General features: G+C 44.8%; 1 protein-coding gene across 13 annotated transcripts in view; it reads right to left on the bottom strand.

The window, feature by feature from the left end:
* The window catches only part of LIMCH1 (LIM and calponin homology domains 1), a 349,028-nt gene extending 329,654 nt beyond the window's left edge, over positions 1–19,374 (bottom strand). For 11 of the 13 annotated variants that reach the window (XM_025385005.1, XM_025385009.1, XM_025385004.1 and 8 more), the window contains exon 1: positions 18,091–18,395. In XM_025385005.1, the coding sequence (XP_025240790.1) occupies positions 18,091–18,186 (96 nt within the window). In that variant the 5' untranslated portion in view covers positions 18,187–18,395. Of the gene's footprint in view, positions 1–18,090; positions 18,396–19,177 lie in introns of those variants that run through there. The other 2 variants (XM_025385019.1, XM_025385001.1) reach the window with 2 other exon arrangements.
* Between the last annotated feature and the right edge of the window lie 214 nt (positions 19,375–19,588).

Genomic DNA, 19,588 nt, shown 5'->3' with positions numbered 1-19,588 from the left:
TTTATTCCATCATGTGAACTAGGAATGATGTTGCTGGCAGAAAAAATATAACTGTATTCCCAGGATGCACATCACTTCACACACCCCCACATAACCATTCAAACAAGTTTTAAATCTTAGATCTGCCAGTATCACCCAGTGCAACTTACTCACTTGTTTTGTCATCTGCTGTGTTCTCCAGCCTGGCTGTACATTGCAATCACTCGGGGGAAAACGTCTATAAAATAACAATGCTCAGGCTCTGATCCAGATCATTTTAAATCAAAAGCTCCCAAATAATTCTAATGTGTAGCCACAGTTGAGAACTGCTGAGCCAGAGCTATTCACTAGCAGGGAGGCAGTAATTATTATTACATGCTTATTTTTAAAAACGAAAAGAAAAGAAAATATTAAATCAACGTCATCTTGCCAAAATATAATCACATCCCTTTCTTACTTTTAAGTCATACCCCACTGCTTACAAATAAAATCTAAACTCCATTAAAAAATACTAACAGCAGCTAAAACTTATTGAGCACTTGACTTTATATCAAGCACTGAGTATATTAATTTATTTAATCCTAATCACAATTCACAAGGTAGCTAAAAATACCCTCACCATTTCACAGATTAAGAGGTAAAGCACAGAGAGGCCAAATAACTTCCCCCACAGTCACAGCATTAGTAAATGGCAGAGCCAAGTTTGTGATTCAGGCTGACTCTGAGCCCAGCCCATTTAATTCCAGCACCAAACCCTCAGGCATGGCACACAAGGCCTCTGCTGATGTGACCCAGTGTGTCTTCTTCCAGCAGCACTCTCCAAATGCTATGTCCCAGCTCTGCTGCTTTCCAAGTGCACTCTGCTACCACACACCTCCGTGCCTCTGCTCATGCTACCTTCAAGGTCTAGCCGTTGCTGTCACCTCTCCTCACCCTTACTGTCCCATGCAACTGACAATGCTTGCTAATTTTTCAAGACTCAACCCAAGTGCTATGACTTAAGTGTGTACCCCAGAATTCATGTGTTGAAAACTTGGTCCCCAGTGCAGCAGTGTTGAAAAATAGAACCTTTGGGAGGTGATTTGGTCACGAGCATTCGGCCCTCATGATTGGATTAATTCATTCATGAATTACTGGAATAATGGGTTACCAAGGGAGTGGGTTAGTTATCACGAGAGTGGGTCTCTTACCAAAACCAGTTTGGCCGTCTCTAGTGAGCCCTTCTTGCCATGTGATGCCCCGCACCACCTCGGGATTCTGCAGTCTCCACTAGCAAGAACGCCCCTCACTATATGCAGCCCCTTGACCTTGGACTTCCCAGTCTCCAGAATTGTAAGAAATAAGTTTATTTTCTTTGTACATTACCCAGCCTGTGGTGTTTAGTTATAGCAACAGAAAACAAACCAAGACACCAAGGAACCCAATGCCCATCTCTCAAACATTCCAGTACCCAGGGAGAATGTTCACATCTTCCTTTGCAGCACCAAGGAACCCTGAACAGACTTTGTGGTAGATGAGTGTATTGCTGGAAAAATATCCACTCCCCTCCCCTCCCACTGTGAGTGGAATGCCTTTCCCTGCCCCACTGACTGTGGGCTTGGCCACATCACTTGCTTTTGCAGTGGAATGTGAGTAGATGTGATGCAAGTGGAGACTTTAAATCCATTTGTTGCATGGTTTTGGCTGGGTTCTGGAGCACCTGTCATTCATTTGCCATAAAGAGAGCATCTCCCAGGTAGCCTCTGGTCCAAGAAGAAAGGAGACACATGAAACAGACTTGAACGTAACCCACAGCCTTGAGCCAAGTACAGCCAACCCACAACTTGAAGCAGAGCTGCTCAAGCTGACCCCCTTCAACCCATAAGCAAGAAAAATAAAATATACCATTGCTATCTGCCACTGGGTTTGGGGGTGGTTTGTTATGCTGCATTATTGTAAATACATCTGGAAGTCTTAATTTCATGTGCTTGTTTACGTATCTTGGGAGCTCAAAATCATGCTTAAAACATTAAGAACTCTTAGCAGATTTTTTGTTAAGATATAACTCAGATACCATCAAATTCACCCTTTTATAATTAAACATATTTTAGTTTTTCACTAAGTACTACACATGGGCAACTATCACCACTATCTAATTCCAGAACATTTCCATCACCCCAAAAGGAAACCCATAGCTATTAGCAGTCTCTTAATAGATTTTGTAAATAACTTAATGAATGAAAACATAAGAAATTTCTTAGAAGAACTCTTATTCCAAATTAGTGTCATGATGTAAACACTCCAGAAAATTCTTTTTCCCAGAAAAGTGTCTTAACTAGGATATTCCTACCACTAGGGTATTTTAAGGATATTTTATCTTTAAAAGAAGTTATGTCCACATGTCCCATATATATTAAGTATAAATATTTAATATTCTTTTCAGTTGCTATTGCAACGCAAAGGCCATTTGGAGATTTAATTATTGGTCTACAGATCACAGAGAGATGATTACATTAAAAGCCACAAAGCATTCAGGAGGGAAAAAATTTCATGTAGTTTATCAAAGCTATCCATAACTGAGGAAAACATTACATAAAATCTGCTTTTGCATTAAAAAAAAAATCTCTTGGTCAAACACCAAAAATAAAACCTCAAAATTTCTAATAGTACGGACCAAAGCTTCAAAAATTAGCAAATCCATACTTTAAAAACACAAATGTCAAAATGCCAAACAGTGGCAGAGACTGAACGACTACTCTGGGTGGATACCTTGACACCATACCTAAACACTGTTACTCATTTTTCTTAGATAACATAGAAAACTATATAGAAACTATAATGGCAAGTACATTTCATTCTATTAACAAAAAAAGACAGAAATGTCTTCATTCAGAAAGTAACTCCATAAAAGAGATACCTTTGGGGAAGAGTTTATTAAAGACTTGAATGTTGAATAGAGTAAATAGGAAACTCATGTCAAGGGCAAAACGTTCTCATCTCAAAAAAAACATATTTTCTACATATAGAAAAAGCACCCCTCACTTCATTTTGCTGTTCTGTATGAAACTATTTTGCCAAATCCAAGAAACATAGAAAACTGTTATTGGAATCATCACTATCCCCTCAAAAAAGAAAAAAGGAAAAATCTGCCCAAGAATCAGCAAAGTAACCTGTGAGCTTTCAAGTATCATGACTCCACCTAAGCCATCCAACCAGTTTTTATTTTTACTCCTCTTTCCCGTACTCGCCCTGGTAGAACCCAGCTGCGCTGTGCCAATCTGGGTCACTCAGCACGGAGGATCAGTGGGCAACAGCCGCTGTATCCACTTTTAGAAAGGCCCCACATGCCTGGGGACTGCTCAGGCACAGAGCTGCACACCCCCGGACCCAGAGTGTCCGATGAACAGCAACTGCATGGTTTTGCTATTTCTAGGCTTCAGGCTCCAAAAAATATATATCTTTACCTGAGAAATATGAAATTAAATGGGAAAAAACAAATCAGATACTGGTATTGGATACTGTCATTTCTAACATCTTTTTAAAGCTACAATAATTCAGTGTAAAGGTTCATATATATTGAGAAGAAAACAGAGTTGAAGTACCCAGAATGAACATTTTTATTTTTTAATCAACAGTTCAAAAATCAATCCAGTTTGTTCAATTGCATTTTTACACCTAACAGAACCAATTAGGTGTGGGTTTGGCACTTGACATTCAGCGATATCTCTAAAAATAGCACTGTTCTAGTCTTGTAAAAATATGAATAAAACAATCTATTAATGCCTCTTTTTAACCACTCCCAGCTTATAATCTTATACTCCCCTCCAAGAAGTAGTCACTGTTCTGAATAGTTCATTTTAATTATTTCCTTCCTTCCCTTATCATCTGTGTGTGTTCATGTATATTACCAAATTTTTAATAAAATGTTAGTAACAATTGGTGGTAGCCTCTTTGGCATCCACTTTACCCATTCTTCTACTAAAAGCACCCAGATTTTCCTCTAGGGAATTCACTGCTTCTCTGTTGGGTAGCAGCCAGCATCTTTGATAGGGATGGACCAGGTGAAGTCTGATTGGCTTAGGCTAATCAACTCATCTATTCCCCTGGTGATCGTGAATGAGGAATGTGTTCTCTTTCTCTTTCTCTGCCCAGGGTGTAAAGAGAACTTGAGGACTGGAGTCACTCTTTCCCAGCCAGCCCTCAGTGGAAAACCCTGGACCTTCTGAAGTGGGGTAGGGCAGGTGTGGAGGCCCCATGTAAAGCCAGAGCATAAAGCCACACAGTGCACAGCATGGTGGAAAGACAGAGAAAATCCAGGTCCTTACTGATATCATTGAGCTGCTGAGTCAGCCTTTGTCTGAAGTAGGGATCTACCTCCAGACCGTCAATGAGCAATCAACTGTCTATTTTTTGGAGCCAGTTTTGGTTGGATTTCTGTTGCTTGCAACCATAAGAATGCTAACTAAAACAAAACAAAAATAGAATGAAAAAATTATTAAACACACACACAGAGTTTAAAATCAAATAAGAAATACATTTTTAAATATATTATACTACTTACAACTCTTGATGGCAGTTAAAAATGAGTGGCCTATCATGTCAGAGCAATACCAGGGTTCATCAGGCTGCTTGGGAACCAGAGTCCCTACACATTAGAATGTGAGGTTTGGGAGACGCCTGGAGCCCTCTTTGTACACAATCACTGTCCTTCCCAGGTGGCAACAACTGTCAAGGTGAGAGGACTTATTTTTGGAGTTTCTTTTAAAATATAGAAAACATGTCTAAAGCCAACACTGGCCTCCAGCATCCTTAGGCATCCCCTACCTCTACCCTCCTGCCCCCAGCTCTTTACTGCTGTTCCCCCTCATCAATATCCCTCACGGACACCCTTGGTCAATAGCCAGAATTTGCACCCTGTATTAGTCCATTCTCACATTGCTATATAAAACTACCTGAGGCTGGGTAATTTATAACGAAAAAAGGTTTAATTGGCTTACAGTCCTGCAGGCTCTACAGGAAGCATGGCTGGGGAGACACAGGAAACTTACAATCATGGCAGAAGGGGAAGCAGGCATGTCCTGCATGGTAGGAGCAGGAGGAAGAGAGAGCAGGGGAGGGTGCTACATACTTTTAAACAAGCAGATCTCACGAGAGCGCCCTCACTATCACAAGAACAGCAAGTGGGAAATTTGCCCCCATGATCCAATCACCTCCCACCAGGTGCCTCCTCCAACATTGAGGATTACAATTCAACATGGATTTGAGCAGGGACATAAATCCAAACCATATCATACCCCATAGCATGGTGGTTAGGAGTATAGGTAAAGCAGCCAGACTGCATGAGTTTGAAGATCAGCTCTACCACCTAATGACTGTATAACCCTTAGCCATTCACTCATTTCTACGTTTGATGGTAGTAATAGAGTTTGTAGCTAGCTCATAGGATGGTTGAAAAGTTAGGTGCTTAGGACAGAGTTTGCCAAGCCATAAGCTCTCATAAATGTTAGCTATGTTTCTATTCTTTTGTCAGGAACTATAGTAATTTGAGAGAGTTTGGAGAAAATCCAACTGCTGTCCTCCCAGACAAGGCCAGCCATGGCCCAGGCCGGGCCAAGCAGCACAGAGGATTCCTGTCTTCGGTGCCAGGACCATGCAGCTTTCCTGCAGGACACTCCAGCTTCATCCTGCACCTCCCTTGTACCGACTCCCAAAGCTCCTCCCTCACTGGTCTCCTTCAGCTCTTCCATTAGAGTCTCCACACAGCCTTAAGTGTCGGCCTAGAACATGATTTCTTGCTCATTTTTGCTGGCCAACCCCTGCTCATCCTTGGGGTCTCGGCTTACATAGCACTTCCTCAGAGAGGCTGTCCTGTTGCCCCTTAGACCAAAGGAGATCCCAGTCCTCTTCGTGTTCCAGACCAACTTGCTCTTCCCTTTCTGAACATGCATCACACGCGTGATTCTGTGCTCAGCATACGTCCTTCCAGATGGAATGGAAATCCCACATTTGTCTCTCATACTACTGAGTCCCTAGGACATGCTCAATAACTATATGATGAATGAATGAATGATGTCCCAAACTGAGACAAATTGCCAATACTCATATACTAGTGTAGACAGGGCTCCAGAGAACAGGAATAATTGCAGCCAAGAAGTCACTGACCTGCAGTAAAATCGCCAACCCTCAAGTCTCAGTTTCCTCATTTCCAACTCACTTGAGTTTCTCACTCACAATAAGTAACTCCTGTAGGTTCCCTGGGTGAAAAGAGTGCTGCTTTATGTAGTACCCAGGCACAAAATCCCAAAGAAAAATGGATCAGAAAAACACACACACGGACAATATTCAACTACCTCCTCCAAAGGCAAGAGAAGCTTCTCCTGGAAATGTTGTCCAAGGTCTTCTGACAGCAGAAAGGAAATGTGAAATTTCTAAAGAAAAAGTTTTCCATATGACCCAAGATCCCAGTCCAGCACTGGGAATCTTTAAGGTATTGTTTTATGCATCTGTGTAGGTGAGTGTGTGAGAGATACTATCCGCACAAAATATTAATATCTAAGTATTTCTACCATAAAACAGTATCCATATTCCTGTAAATGTATGAATAATGTCCCAAACTAAGACAGACAGCCAAAAACCTTGTATCCTACAAAATCACACACTAAAAATAACAGGGCTTATGGAAAATACAGAGTTCATGTAAAAGGCCCAAACCCCATTCAACTTTGCAACCAGAGCCCTAACAAAAACAAGAACACTAAAAATTACCAGCACAGATAAAAAGATGTTTTCTATTTCCTATTACAGAACGGAGGATTTCACAAAAAGGCAGGGGCCAGAGTGCATGGTGGAAGGGTGTGAGGAAAGACCGAGGCTGCTGTGTTATGGAGATAAGAGGAAAATGCAGAAAGATCTGGGAAAACCAGACCTTTCAATCAACACAAAGCTAAATGGAGTCTAGAGCAAGAAGAGGGGTGTTCACCTCCTGGCTGGTTGTGTTCACTTCTACTATCCTATTTTGTTTTCAACTACTGCTATTTGGTGGTGCAAAATACGCAAGTGCTCATAAAAATCTCACACGAACCATCGCAACTTGCACCTTTCCAAGCATGCTTCTCCTATTTCCCAATCGCATATGTAATAATCCTCATTACAGAAACCCACATTATAAAATAGCCAACTGTATTTGTTCAGAACACCAGAACCTGTGCCACACGAGAGGTCTAAGAGTGGAGCTGCTGTTGGGAGGTGCCAGATGAGGCCAAAAGAAGGACTATCTCCGGGCGTGGTGGCTCACGCCTGTAATCCCAGCACTTTGGGAGGCCGAGACGGGCGGATCACAAGGTCAGGAGATCGAGACCACGGTGAAACCCCGTCTCTACTAAAAATACAAAAAAAAATTAGCCGGGCGCGGTGGCGGGCGCCTGTAGTCCCAGCTACTCGGGAGGCTGAGCCAGGAGAATGGGGTGAACCCGGGAGGCGGAGCTTGCAGTGAGCCGAGATTGCGCCACTGCACTCCAGCCTGGGTGACAGAGCAAGACTCCGTCTCAAAAAAAAAAAAAAAAAAGAAGGACTATCATGTGGGTACCATGTGGGGACTCAGGAGCTACGTGGGATCAGGCCTGCCAGTCTTAACATGAGTGAAATTTATTGAAACAGGCACAGTAGAGAACCTCAAACTGGGACAGGGGGCAGCAGATATCTGTGTTACACAAAGACTAAACAGAATACTATATGCAAAGAACCTAACAGTGCCTGGCAGGGAGACGCCCTAAATCCACATTTTCCTTCCCCTTGTTTATAATCATTCCAGTCTGGATCTCAGCATCGAGGACTATTTGAATCCAGTGGGGGCGTCAGGTCCCAATCAAGGACAAAAAGGTTGGGGGAGGGGATGTGAAGTGAAAGGGAATAAAAATGGTTCCACCCCCTGACGATGGTTCATTGGGCTCCTGTAATGATTTTTCATCATAGTCCTAACCACCCTCCTGACATTTATCTTTTAAAAAACATTGAAAGGGCTCCAGTTTCAGAAAGTGTGCTTGGGAGCCATACAGAAGAAATTGTTTCCTCACAACTAACGGTGCTATGTATATAGAAGATGCTCAATAAACAGCATCTTGAACCATTAAGGGAATGGAGAGAGAGAGGGAGAGAGGCAGGTCACCTGCTTGGTTAGGTAGTTACTTGGGATCGTGATCTTTTTAGAAGTTTCGCTTTTACTTCTAACGGGTCCCAAATACTTTTTGGGACCCAAATCGCTTTTACTTCTAACGGGTCCGCAAAGGTACTTTTTCCAATGAGTAAATACATACTGAGCAGTTGTTAAGGATAAGGCAGCGGGACATGGCCGTCACCAGTCCAAGCTCTGGAACCAGTTTGCCTGGGTTCAAATCCCAGCTCTGCCACTGATGATCTGTGTGGCTCCAAGCATATCAGTTACCATTTCCGTGCTCCCATTTTGTGCTGGATGTTTGTTCTATATATAATGTACCACCTCATGAACTCAAGAAAGCACCTAGACTACCACTTGTATGTGGTAAGTGTTCCAGAAGTGTGTTTGCTGTTATTTTTATTTGGCACTGAACTAGCCATTTTTATCACTATTATCACACTCTGTCAACTCTAACAGCATAATGAATCAGGCTTCTACTGGCCACTGGCCCCTCCTATTTATGACATCTTGCATGGTCCCTTAGGGAACAGGTGGCAACCTCATCTGTTGGCTGATGACAACATTCAGCTCCACAGGCAACTTTTTTCTTTTTCCATGTAAAGGAGGAGGGGATGCTATTTCTCAGTGCTCCCACTGGGTCATGACAATTAATAGTCACAGCCGTGGTCGTTTACTGATACCAGCTACTAGTCAGTCATTTTGGGTTATTTTCCTTTAAAAATACCTGCCTAATAAGAACTCATACAGGTGACCACTATAATAAAAATTCTTCCATTTCTTTTTAGATTCACTATCACTGGAAGTGCTCTATCTTTCCCTAATCCTAAGAAGTGGGAATTAGCTACACTTCTATAACAGGTGAAAAAGAGGTTTGCTTTGACTTAGGGAAAGAAAGAGAAGGTGAGAGTCCCAGGGCCAAATGCTGGGGGCATGTTTACTTAAAGAAAAGAGATGTCTGCTCTCCAGCCTTGCAGCCAGGAACTCCAAGTTCAAGGAGCCAGTCCAACTTGAAGGGAGGCTTAGCACCCTAAAGAATATCTTCACCCAAGGACCAACAGAGAAATCACCCTCTGAGTGTCCAATCGCTGACTGTCTCCAGGCAACTATTGGGTAAACTGCTTTTTTTAATCACTCAAACACACACACACACACACACACACACACACATGCACACACTTTGCTTCCTGTCAGGGCAGCAACAGAGTCTATTTTCTCTGCCACAGCCGAGTCCAAGTGCCAATCAAGCAACTGTAGCTGGGCACAGACTCACTGAGAAAGCGCTCAGGCAGTGGGGAAATGTGGCTGTGGGGCCCTAGCGAGGTACAGCCTGGCTGAAACAAGGAGGGAACGGGGTGATGACTAAGACCCAGTCTTGGCCACAGGGTTCTGGGGTTCACCAAAGGAGGCAAATCCCCCCTACACACACACACACGCACACGCACACGCACACACACATTCGTGATAATAAAATATGGCAACTTTTCTAAAAAAGGCAAAAACTGAGGCTCAGGTGTGCACAGAGAAGGGAAGGATTAATGAGCTTAGAGGAATCAGGGACCGTGCTGCAGAGGCAGTCATGTTTAAGCTCTGTCTTGAAAGGATTTGTCCCTGGAGAAGTGGAGAAGGGGCATTCCACGGTGTGGCTATCCCAATAGCCATTCTCCCCTTTTTCCTGAAGAATAGAACTCAAGAATATTATCTGAGCATTACTCCTGCCTGAGGTAAAAGACCCTTCTCCAGAGTCTCTCCTACACCCAGAAAGGGCCATGTTCCTGAAGTTCTGGGCAATAAAATAGTAGCCGGTATGTCAGAAAGGATTTCCCGGAAGGCACCTTACATGGGAAGGATGCACTCTTCACTTGCCTTGCCTGCATCCAGCTTCCTGGAAAGGTGATATGATCACGACTCTCCAGCAGCCATGTTAGACTGGGAAGATGGGGGAGGGGGTCTAAGAATGGTGGGTTCAAGTGTTGAAAGGAATCTCAGTCAGAGACCTCCAGGATTTACAATTTATGAGGCTCCCAAAGGGCACCTGGCTTTATTAGTTTATAAAGCCCCCTTATTTGGAAGAATCTGGGGAAAGTTCCCAAATGAGAAAACATCTGTGGGTCACCACCCAAAGTCTCACACAAAATGGCTACCTTCCCTCCCTGAAAAGCAAGCAGATTTCCCACAGCCCCTTCCTACTAAGAGTGGAGTACAGCCTCTACAGCCTCTGTTTTGTCCAAGAATTTTAATCCAGAGTCTAGGCTCAAACACAAATCCCAAAGTCCTCTCTGTATTTTTCTTAGAAGAGTTCTTATCTGTGCCTCAGGTGTAAAATGGACAGTGGATCTACATGCAAACTCTGAGTGGCCTGCAAGGAATATTCAAGAACTTCCAAGGCAGGTACCTTCACCCCCTGCCCCACCACCAACACACATCTACCTTTAACAGACCTAGAGAAATTTAAGAGTGCTTCTACCCTACCTTGTTTCAATACACAATAATAATAAAAGTATGCTTTGCATCCAACGCAAGCCCTTTTCTCAATAAATCATCATCAATCAAATTCTCCTGCTTAGGATTCTTCAGTGGTCTTAGCTTAAATCTTACTTTCACTAAGAATCCTTGTCTTTTTAAAGAGTACTTTTCTCTTAAGCCCCCCTGCCCCATTCTTTGTCTTCATCGTATGTATTTCAAATTGTAATTATATATGTATTGTTTAATCTCTCTGTCCCTCCCCCACCGCCCGCCACATTGTATATTTCATGAGGGCAGGAACTATATTTATTTTGTTCATTAACTAACACTATGCCTAGTACTATGCTGCACATTGTTGGAGCTCAGTAAACACTTTTCAGGAAATAATTTTTGAAACCACACTTTCACACATTAAAATATTAATGCTTATTTTTGTCGCTGTTTATACTGAAGCAAACTTACAAATGAGTGATAGCCAAGCCTCCCAAATAATTATTTTCATATTTTAACAATTTGACTGAGCCTATTGTAGCTTTCATTCAATTTCAATTGTAGTAAGATATTCAATTAAAATAATTGTTCAAAATATTTTTTAAACACTTCTGAGGGGAGAAAAAGATAGTGATGTACTGATCGCAATAAATATAATTTCAGTTCCTCACTTGTTGCAGACCCATTTGGTGAACACACTTGGTAAAAAAAATAAGACTGAGGAATTTTTTTTAACACTGTTCGGTCATGAAAATGAAAAAGCCACAAGTCCTTCTGTTCTTGACCTTGACTTTTTTTTTTTTTTTTTTTTGAGATGGAGTCTTGCACTGTCGCCCAGGCTGGAGTGCAGTGGCATAATCTCGGCTCACTACAAGCTCAGCCTCCCAGGTTCACGCCATTCTCCTGCCTCAGCCTCTCGAGTAGCTGGGACTACAGGTGCCCACCACCAAGCCCAGCTGATTTTTCTTTTTTTTTTTTAGTAGAGACAGGGTTTCACTGTGTTAGCCAGAATGGTCTCAATCTCCTGACCTGGTGATCTGCCCACCTCAACCTCAGCGGGAGCCACTGCACCCAGCTGACCTTGATTTTAAAAGCAAGTGCAGGTGTATTCCTCCATGGCCTCCTAATGGGCTATCTAGGGATGAATGGGTGGGGCAGTCCCTAACTTACACTGACCAGGAGGCCAAGCTGCAGCCTCCAATAGCCACACAAGAGTAACTCTCACAGGCAAAATGCAGGGCAGCGGAAACATGGCGCTTTCCCACCCTAACCAATATTTTATTCTTAAGGTCTCAGCATAGAGCACAGTTTTGCTGACAGTGGGAAAAGGTGTCAGCCAAGTTATTTCTTAGGTGCATCTTATATGACTACATCATCTGTCCTTTTCCTGATGCCAAAGGTAATTCCCTGAGATACACTAGCCATCCTGATAAGGTTTGGCTCTGTGTCCCTACCCAAATCTCGTCTCAAGTTGTAATCCCCCCATGTCAGGGGGGAGGCAATTGGATCATGGCGGCAGTTTCCCCCATGCTGTTCTCATGATGGTGAGTGAGTTCTCATGAAAGTTAATGGTTTTAAAAGCGTTTGGCAGTTCCGTCTTCACTTGCTGTCCCTCTCCTGCCACCATATAAGACCTGTCTTGCTTCCCCTTTGCCTTCCATGACAATCGTAAGTTTCTTGAGGCCTCCCCAGCCACATGGAACTGTAAGTCAATTAAACCTCCTTTCTTTATAAATTACCCAGTCTCAGGTCATATCTTTATAGCAGTGTGTAAACAAACTAATACACATCCTATCAGGGTTAGATGTATGAGGGCGTCTCTTCGGAAGTGTTGTTTTCAATATTGCAAACATGGAATTTTATCACAGTAGAACTGAATTCCATTGCATCATTCCTCCTTGAAATGTAACATCTCATGTCCAGGCAGAAGTCTTTCAAATTATTCTATCATTTTTTTAAGAACTATTTTTCCCCTATATTATCTTTAGCCCTCTAGTTTAGGCTATTTTTATATTTCTCAATCACTTAAAACCAAAGTTCTATTATTCCTTCCTTTCGTCATTTAATAGCACTGAAGTCATCCTTTTTTCCACCCTACCCTTCCTTCAGAAAAGATCATATCTGATACCTTTCTTCTGCCTCAAATGTAAACACACACACATCCTAAGGAATATATGAGGTGTTCTATTACAAAATTGTACTGTGCCTTTTTTAAAATCTCAGAACAGTGAACTGGGCTTAAAAGGAAAATCTAATTCCAGCGAGAATAGTTTGGTCACAAATCAACCAGTGTTAACTGATTCTGTCCTGAACCATGAAAATCAAGGCCAAAATACAAAATGTATTTTGCACCAGTTGGGGGGCCAACTGTACATAGACTTTAGCAGGCACATAATAAGCACTCAATAAATAGTACCTTTTATCATCAGCAACATCAGCATCATTGCCATAATTTTTATCATCATGTTATCCCCCAACTATGATGCTTTTAAGCTTCAGAATGGTCTAAAGCGAAAAGAGAAGCTGCCAGGCCAATTTCTAGTACTCCTAGAGCTTCCTAGTCCCACCTAGCACTGACTGCCACCCACAGAATCAAGGCCAACTGTCTACATCATGGCTCTATTGTCATCCGTCGGCGGAGAGCAGGAGGCCAAGAGACCCAGTGGCTGGGAACACATGCTCAGCCTTCCCTTTCTTGGTAGCCAGTGCTCAGTCTGCCCTTTGGAGCTCGCCTGATGCAACTGGTTTCCAGGGAGATGCCGGGGCAAGAAGTGCCAGCTCCACCTCCCATTCCGCGTCCCCTTTCCCCAAATCTGTGGGACCTCACTGTTTTCCTACCATGTGACAGCATTGTGTCATAGCTGCTCTTGTATACAAACAAGCTAGACTATTTAAATGTCATTGTGAGAAAGATGCCGCCTGCTCTCATTTACATATCTATTCAGACCACTACTCCTCCCTTGATCCAGCCAGAAAAGTTTTTTCTTCCTCTTCCTTGGCAATTTATGCAGAGCTGGAGGACCATCTGCAAAGTTAACTACCTGTTGGGAGAAAAAGATGTTAAGAGTCTAGTCCCTACAGAGGTGGAGAATTAGAATGACTACATGTATAACTTATGGTATTACATCACAAATGTCATATGTTACGGACTATTAAATGCTAAATTATCTCAAAAGCTATTCATAAATTTTCCCTATTGCCAAACAACACAAGCATCTTTCAGTCTTGGAGAGCTATGATACCCTCAGTGTTTTTAATCTTCAGAATTAGGTCCCAGCTGAATAAGAAAACAATTCTATGTGGGCAGCAGGGAATGAACCAAAATGAGAAACTGATCCCTTCCAGCACTAGCTCTCACTCTTGTGAAGTATGGATTAGGTCACAAATAAGATTGTATTCATCACCAAGCCCCACGGGCACACTCTGATTGAAGGTAAAGGAGTCCAGGAACTTCTCAAGTTGAGAAATAAGGCTGAGTTGGGTTGAAATTTCCAGTCCCTCCCTAAAGGCCTGGGAACCTGTTCCAAATCATAACCGAAACCAAGCTGAAGGACATCTGTTTCTTCAGAAAGTGTTTGGCATTGAAAAGAAGAACCACAGATTAGAACAGATAAATATTGTTGTGGGTGGTGAGGCCAAGAGAAGCGGGGAATCAGGAAAATCAGAGTCATCTAACCTACCAATAAACTCTTGTAACTCAATAAATACCACCAGAAAAAAAGAAGGAAAGAATAAAAGAAGGGAGGAAGAGGGAAAGCAAATCAATGGAAGAATTACTCTTATTCCTAGCAGTTGACACAACTTCAGTGAATAAAACTCTGCTGCATTTAGATGAACATTTGGACCCATTATTTGTATAATGATTTAATATTAGATCATCTACAAGAGGAGAGGCATTGAACATTCTGCTAGGAGTTTGGTAACAAAGATTACACATTAAACTTACATATTCAGCATAATATTGAGGAATAATTTTCTAAGCTTTGATGGACTACCAAGATCATTTTATGAGTAGATATTAAAGGTTTTTCTCTGATCCCCAAGTCACTTTTAGTGCAAATTAGAGTGACATGTAGCATCTAGTTAACTTCTACTCCAGGTATCCAGAGTTAACAGAGTGAGATAACAGGATGAAATCAGTAGGCAATTAAATCATATTTTCTACCCTGGAAATTTGGTATTCTGAATCATTTCTTTCAAAATCAACCTTAGTTGTTATTAACAACGGAAAAAACAATAGCAATAGCAATAGTAGTAATAATGAGCATAATGATAATAGTAGTAGTAAAAGTAATAGCAGTGGTAATAATAATGGTAATACTACTACTAACCATACTTACACAGCACTTCCTATGTACTGGGCAGTGTTTGAAGCATTTTAAATATATTAATTGATTTAATCCTGACAGCACTCCTATGAAATAGGAGCTGTTATTAGTATCCTGTTTTACGGATGCTCTCAATAATAACTCTTAGTTATTTTGTTGTTACTAAGGCCTTCTAGAAAAGTAGTATGGAAAGAAGTTAGTCACTCCCCCTGCCTGCTGCTAGCCAGAGTTACTACTTCAAGTTTGCTGTCTCCTCTAGGAGTCTTCCCAAACACACAGTAAGATGTGCAGCCTGTTCCTACAGCTATAAAAAGTCACTAGGAGTGTTACAGGGCTGTCCCCACATGGTCTGTGACCATCTAGAGCTCCATTAGAGCTTTCACCTTTGCCAGCTAAGGAAGGAGTGAGGGGAGGGGGGCTGAGGTGGGGGAATGGTTCCCAGGCCACATTTCCTGCCCAGTAACATGGTCCTCAAATAGCCAAGGCTGCAGGCCGAGAAATTCCTCACTAACAAGTTACGTCCTGGAGCTGGTTCCCTGAGCCTTTATTAAGAATGAATGTTTTCTTGCCAATCCATGACTCAAGGAAGACCGAGAACCGAGGCGAGACAAGCAGCAAAGTTTGTTTATTAACTTGCTCCACCCAAAGGAACATTTTTATGAAAGGGTGAAATTCCCGACTACTCAAAAAGAAGAAAGAAAAAAAAAAAACCTATGGGAAATTTAATCACCAATTGAATAAAAGTAAAAACGAAGCCCTACCAATGAAGATGTTGCCAGAGACAATGGGGCCCCTAGAGGAGCTGCAACTGTCTCGAGATAACAATCCCCCCTCCCCCACCCCGGGAATTCGCTGGCCCTAAGTACTACATTATTGCTATATTAGCTGAGGAATCTTTGTTCACAAGGCAACTGCATGCAAAACCATCTGTTACAACTCCTGGGTTCCCCTGGTTTGCAGACACGGCATTTACATTTCAAGAAGAACCTCCGGGAAGGAAGGGGGAGGTCTCTATCTTTCCCCTGGAGCAATTACCTTTTTATATAGCCTGGGAGGGGGAAGCTCTCCTTTCCCTGAAACTGAACCCAACAATTGAAAGGAGATAGGCCGCTTCAATAATGCACACGCAGCTCTCCTGGGATGCCTGGTCCTAAAGCCACGCATGCCCCATTACGGTTTTAACATTCTTAAATTGGTATGAATGGTAAAGCATCAAGAACAATGCCAAACTGTCTATAGGGCTTAATGAGGCTCTACTTTCTTAAGGAATCCCTTCCTTTTCTTAAACGTGATATTAAAGCTAATACTCTGCACTGCATAATAGCCTGAAATATACTACCTCTTAAAAGCAAACTGTAATCTGGGCCAAAGGAGACATTTTGTATCTTGATTTAGGTGGGGGCTATAGTAATATACATATGTCAAAATTCATGGAGGTGTAAACTTCAGATGTGTGCACCTTTACGTGTGTAACTTATACCACAATACATTTTTTTAAAAGAGAATATGTCAACGATACTCACAGTTAAGGAAATTGAGAATAAATCACTTGCCTTCAAGAATAGTAAGACTGTTCTCCTTCTAGATCCTCCCCTTACCCCTACCTACACTCGAAATCTCTCCTGAGAATTTTAAAGTTCAAGAACCTGAAAAATAGTTATCCAACTCTGCACCAAGCCAGTAACTACAAATGCTTCCTGTGTATCCTGGGAGCCTAAATATGCAACACAGAGAGAGGCACCTGTCACACGCCAAACCGTTCCAGCCACATATCAAAAATAAAAAAGCCAAGGTCTTTTTCTCATCTGATGGTGAGCTATGAAATTATGAGACATGCCTGGGGCTTTCAGCAAGACAACCCTCATGTTCATTGTTTTGTTTCTTGAGCCCTATTTTCAAATAGATGTTTCTAAACTCTTAAGTAGCACTCTTGCTTGCGGGAAGCAGGTTAACCCTGCAGCTCTCTGGCTGGAGCAGAAGAGCAACATTAAGTGAGGGTGGTTTCTGCAGGAAGCTCAGCAGGTTTAAATCTGTACTTGGAGCTCTGTTACTCTAGCAGCTTCTTGAGAACCACGATGCTGAACGGAGTAGGGAGTCACTAAGTGACAGGCGGAATTCTGGAAGCTTCAACACTGCTGGGTCATGATTTAGCGGTACACTTCCTCCTCTGAACTACCAGGCAAAGAGGGCTGCTTGTCACTGAGGGAAACAAGGCCAAATTCATACCTTCCACTAAGCCTCCAGAAAGGCCACCCATAGAAGCAGAGGCTCCTTGCACTAATCATAGGGGGGTCACCTTTCCCCTTCATGCCCTTCAAGCGTCCTGAACCCCGCAGACAGGTCATTTCGGGAGCTCGGGGCTACCAAGCTGCATCTACTGATAGATATCGTGAATCAGGATCACCCAGCGAGCGCTTCCTGGACTGAGCCGAGAGCTCCAGTGATTTCTCTGGCCTGCCAACGAGTCATTTAAGAAGTGAAATATGCCAACCAGACCGGGTACCCCGTACTTCGGAACCGACCCTGCCGACCCTGGGATGGAGAGGGGCGGGTGTCGCCAAGGGCTGGGCAGCGTCTATGCGGATGCGTGCTCGCAGGTGGGTCTTGCAGGCTACCCCGGCCCTGCGCACTGTGCCAGCCTCACACCTGACCCGGTGCCAGGAATACAGCAAGAGGCTCCGGTGGGTATGCGCCTCCGTGGAGACACCGCCAACTCCGCTCCGGAAAGGTGCGGGTAGGAGGGCAAGGGGCGAAATGTCGGACCAGAAGCAAGATACCCCGAAATGCGAGCACCGGTGAAGTCTCTGGGGACTCGCGCTTCCTGCGCCTTTGCAACCCTTTGCTAGCACTGCGCTTCCCTTGGCAGCGCCTGGAAGCGGCGCGAGCTGAGATTTGCGAGGCCAGCGGGCAGGAAGGATGGAGGCGCAGGGGATCCCTTCCTGCCCTCACGCGCAGCTAGACTGCAGTGTCCCCTTTCACGCCCACCCTGGCCCGGGATTCCAGTGCCAAAGCGCTAGGGTTTCGCGGCTCGCCGAGGCCCAAGGGGTGACCTGGAGCAGCCGGCAAAAGAAAGCGGGGGGGTTGGGGGAAGGCGAGGCTGGACCTGTGGTCCGAGCGTGCGCGGGTCCGTGGCTCAGGGCGCCAGTGCAAGGCCGCCCGCCAGCCACCCGCACCTACCTCGATCCACTTCTGCGCCTCGGAGAAGGCGGGCTCGGGGGGCGGCTCGGGCTGCAGGGGCTGAAGAGCTTCCAGACCGAGAGCGGGACAAGCCATTTGCGCAGCCCCGCGTCCGCTCGAGCGCCGGGATGAGGACGGCCGCCGCCGCCGCCGCCGCAGGAGCGCGCTCCCCGCCCCTTCCCGCCCGCCGGCCTCCCCTCCCCGCCTCTCCCCGCCCCCGGCCGGCGCAGGTCCCGGGAGAGCCGCGAGCTGCTAGAGGACGCCGCGGCAGCTGTTCCCAGAGCCGCCCGGGCTCCAACGCGCCGCGAGTGCCCCGCGGGAGCGAGCGCGGAGACGCCAGGAGCTTCTTCTCCTCCCCACCTTGGCGGGCCGCTCCGCCCCCGGGGAGGGGGGGCACAGCTACCGACTAAAAATAACCCGGAGTGAGCGCTGCGTGTCTCCCTCCCGCTCACACCGGCCTGGTAGAGGGACTCCACTGGCAGCCCCACACGTCCCTGCGCCCGGCCGGCTGCCGAGGGGCGGGCGGACGGGTCTGGCCTCGTATGGGAGACGCGCGCCCAGCGGGGCGCACCCGGACCCGGGGGAGCCGGCGCTGCGGCACCGGAGCGGGAGGACGAGCGGGCCGCGCAGCACCTGCAGTCCCTCCTGGCCGCAGAGGTTGGGGCAAGGCGGGGCAGCCCCTGGCCCGGCGCCGGGAAGTACACAGCCACCTGATCTTTTTGTAAAAAGAAAAAGAAAAACGACCCCGATGAGCTTTTCCTTCTCCAGGGAAGCTATCTGTGTCCTAGTCTGTCGATGCAGTCAACCAACAGTCACTGTGTACCTACTATGCGTCAGGCACTGGGCCAGGCGCTGGGGACGCAGAGACGGAAACACACACACACATAACATAGACACCCTACCTTGCCTTCGAGGTATTTACATTGTAGAAGGAATTGAGGGCCGGGACAGACAATAAACATGTGAATCAAAAGAAGATAATTGTGGGGGGTGTTGTTAAGATAGAAGAGGAGAAGATAATGACTTGGGAAGAAAAAGCGCGGGGTAATTTCCGATAGCCTTCCCCCCTTTTGGCTGGGAGGCTGACCTGTGAGTCACGGTTCCACTAATGGGAGGGAGGCAGATGGTCAGTGAGCTAAGGAGAGACGTGCATTTATTTATCTCGTCCCTTCCTGCAGGTGGGTAGGGGGTTTCCAGAAGGTTCCCCGTCTCCTTTTGTCCCACTAAACCTCCCAGGCCTAGATATGGTAAAGGCTTCCCCATCCCATTATGGTCTCCCGACCCGGCTCACTTCTTTCTAACCCTTCCTTTAAACTCTCCTCGGCCACTCCCACTTGAGCACGCCTTCTGTTTTGCACTAGAGCCCAAGTGATGATCAAGGAAGGTAAGGTGTCTGTAAGGAAATGTCCTGAAGAGGTGACAGGAGTGAGGGAGATTTAACTGTGTAACAGTCTGGGGGAAGAATTCCAGATGGATGAGCCAGCAGCAGGCTAGCAAG

This window comes from Theropithecus gelada, chromosome 5 (assembly GCF_003255815.1).
Source record: "Theropithecus gelada isolate Dixy chromosome 5, Tgel_1.0, whole genome shotgun sequence".
NCBI lineage: Eukaryota > Metazoa > Chordata > Mammalia > Primates > Cercopithecidae > Theropithecus > Theropithecus gelada.
Note: the sequence above shows the minus strand (reverse complement) of the source record. Positions and strands in the feature narration are given on the sequence as shown.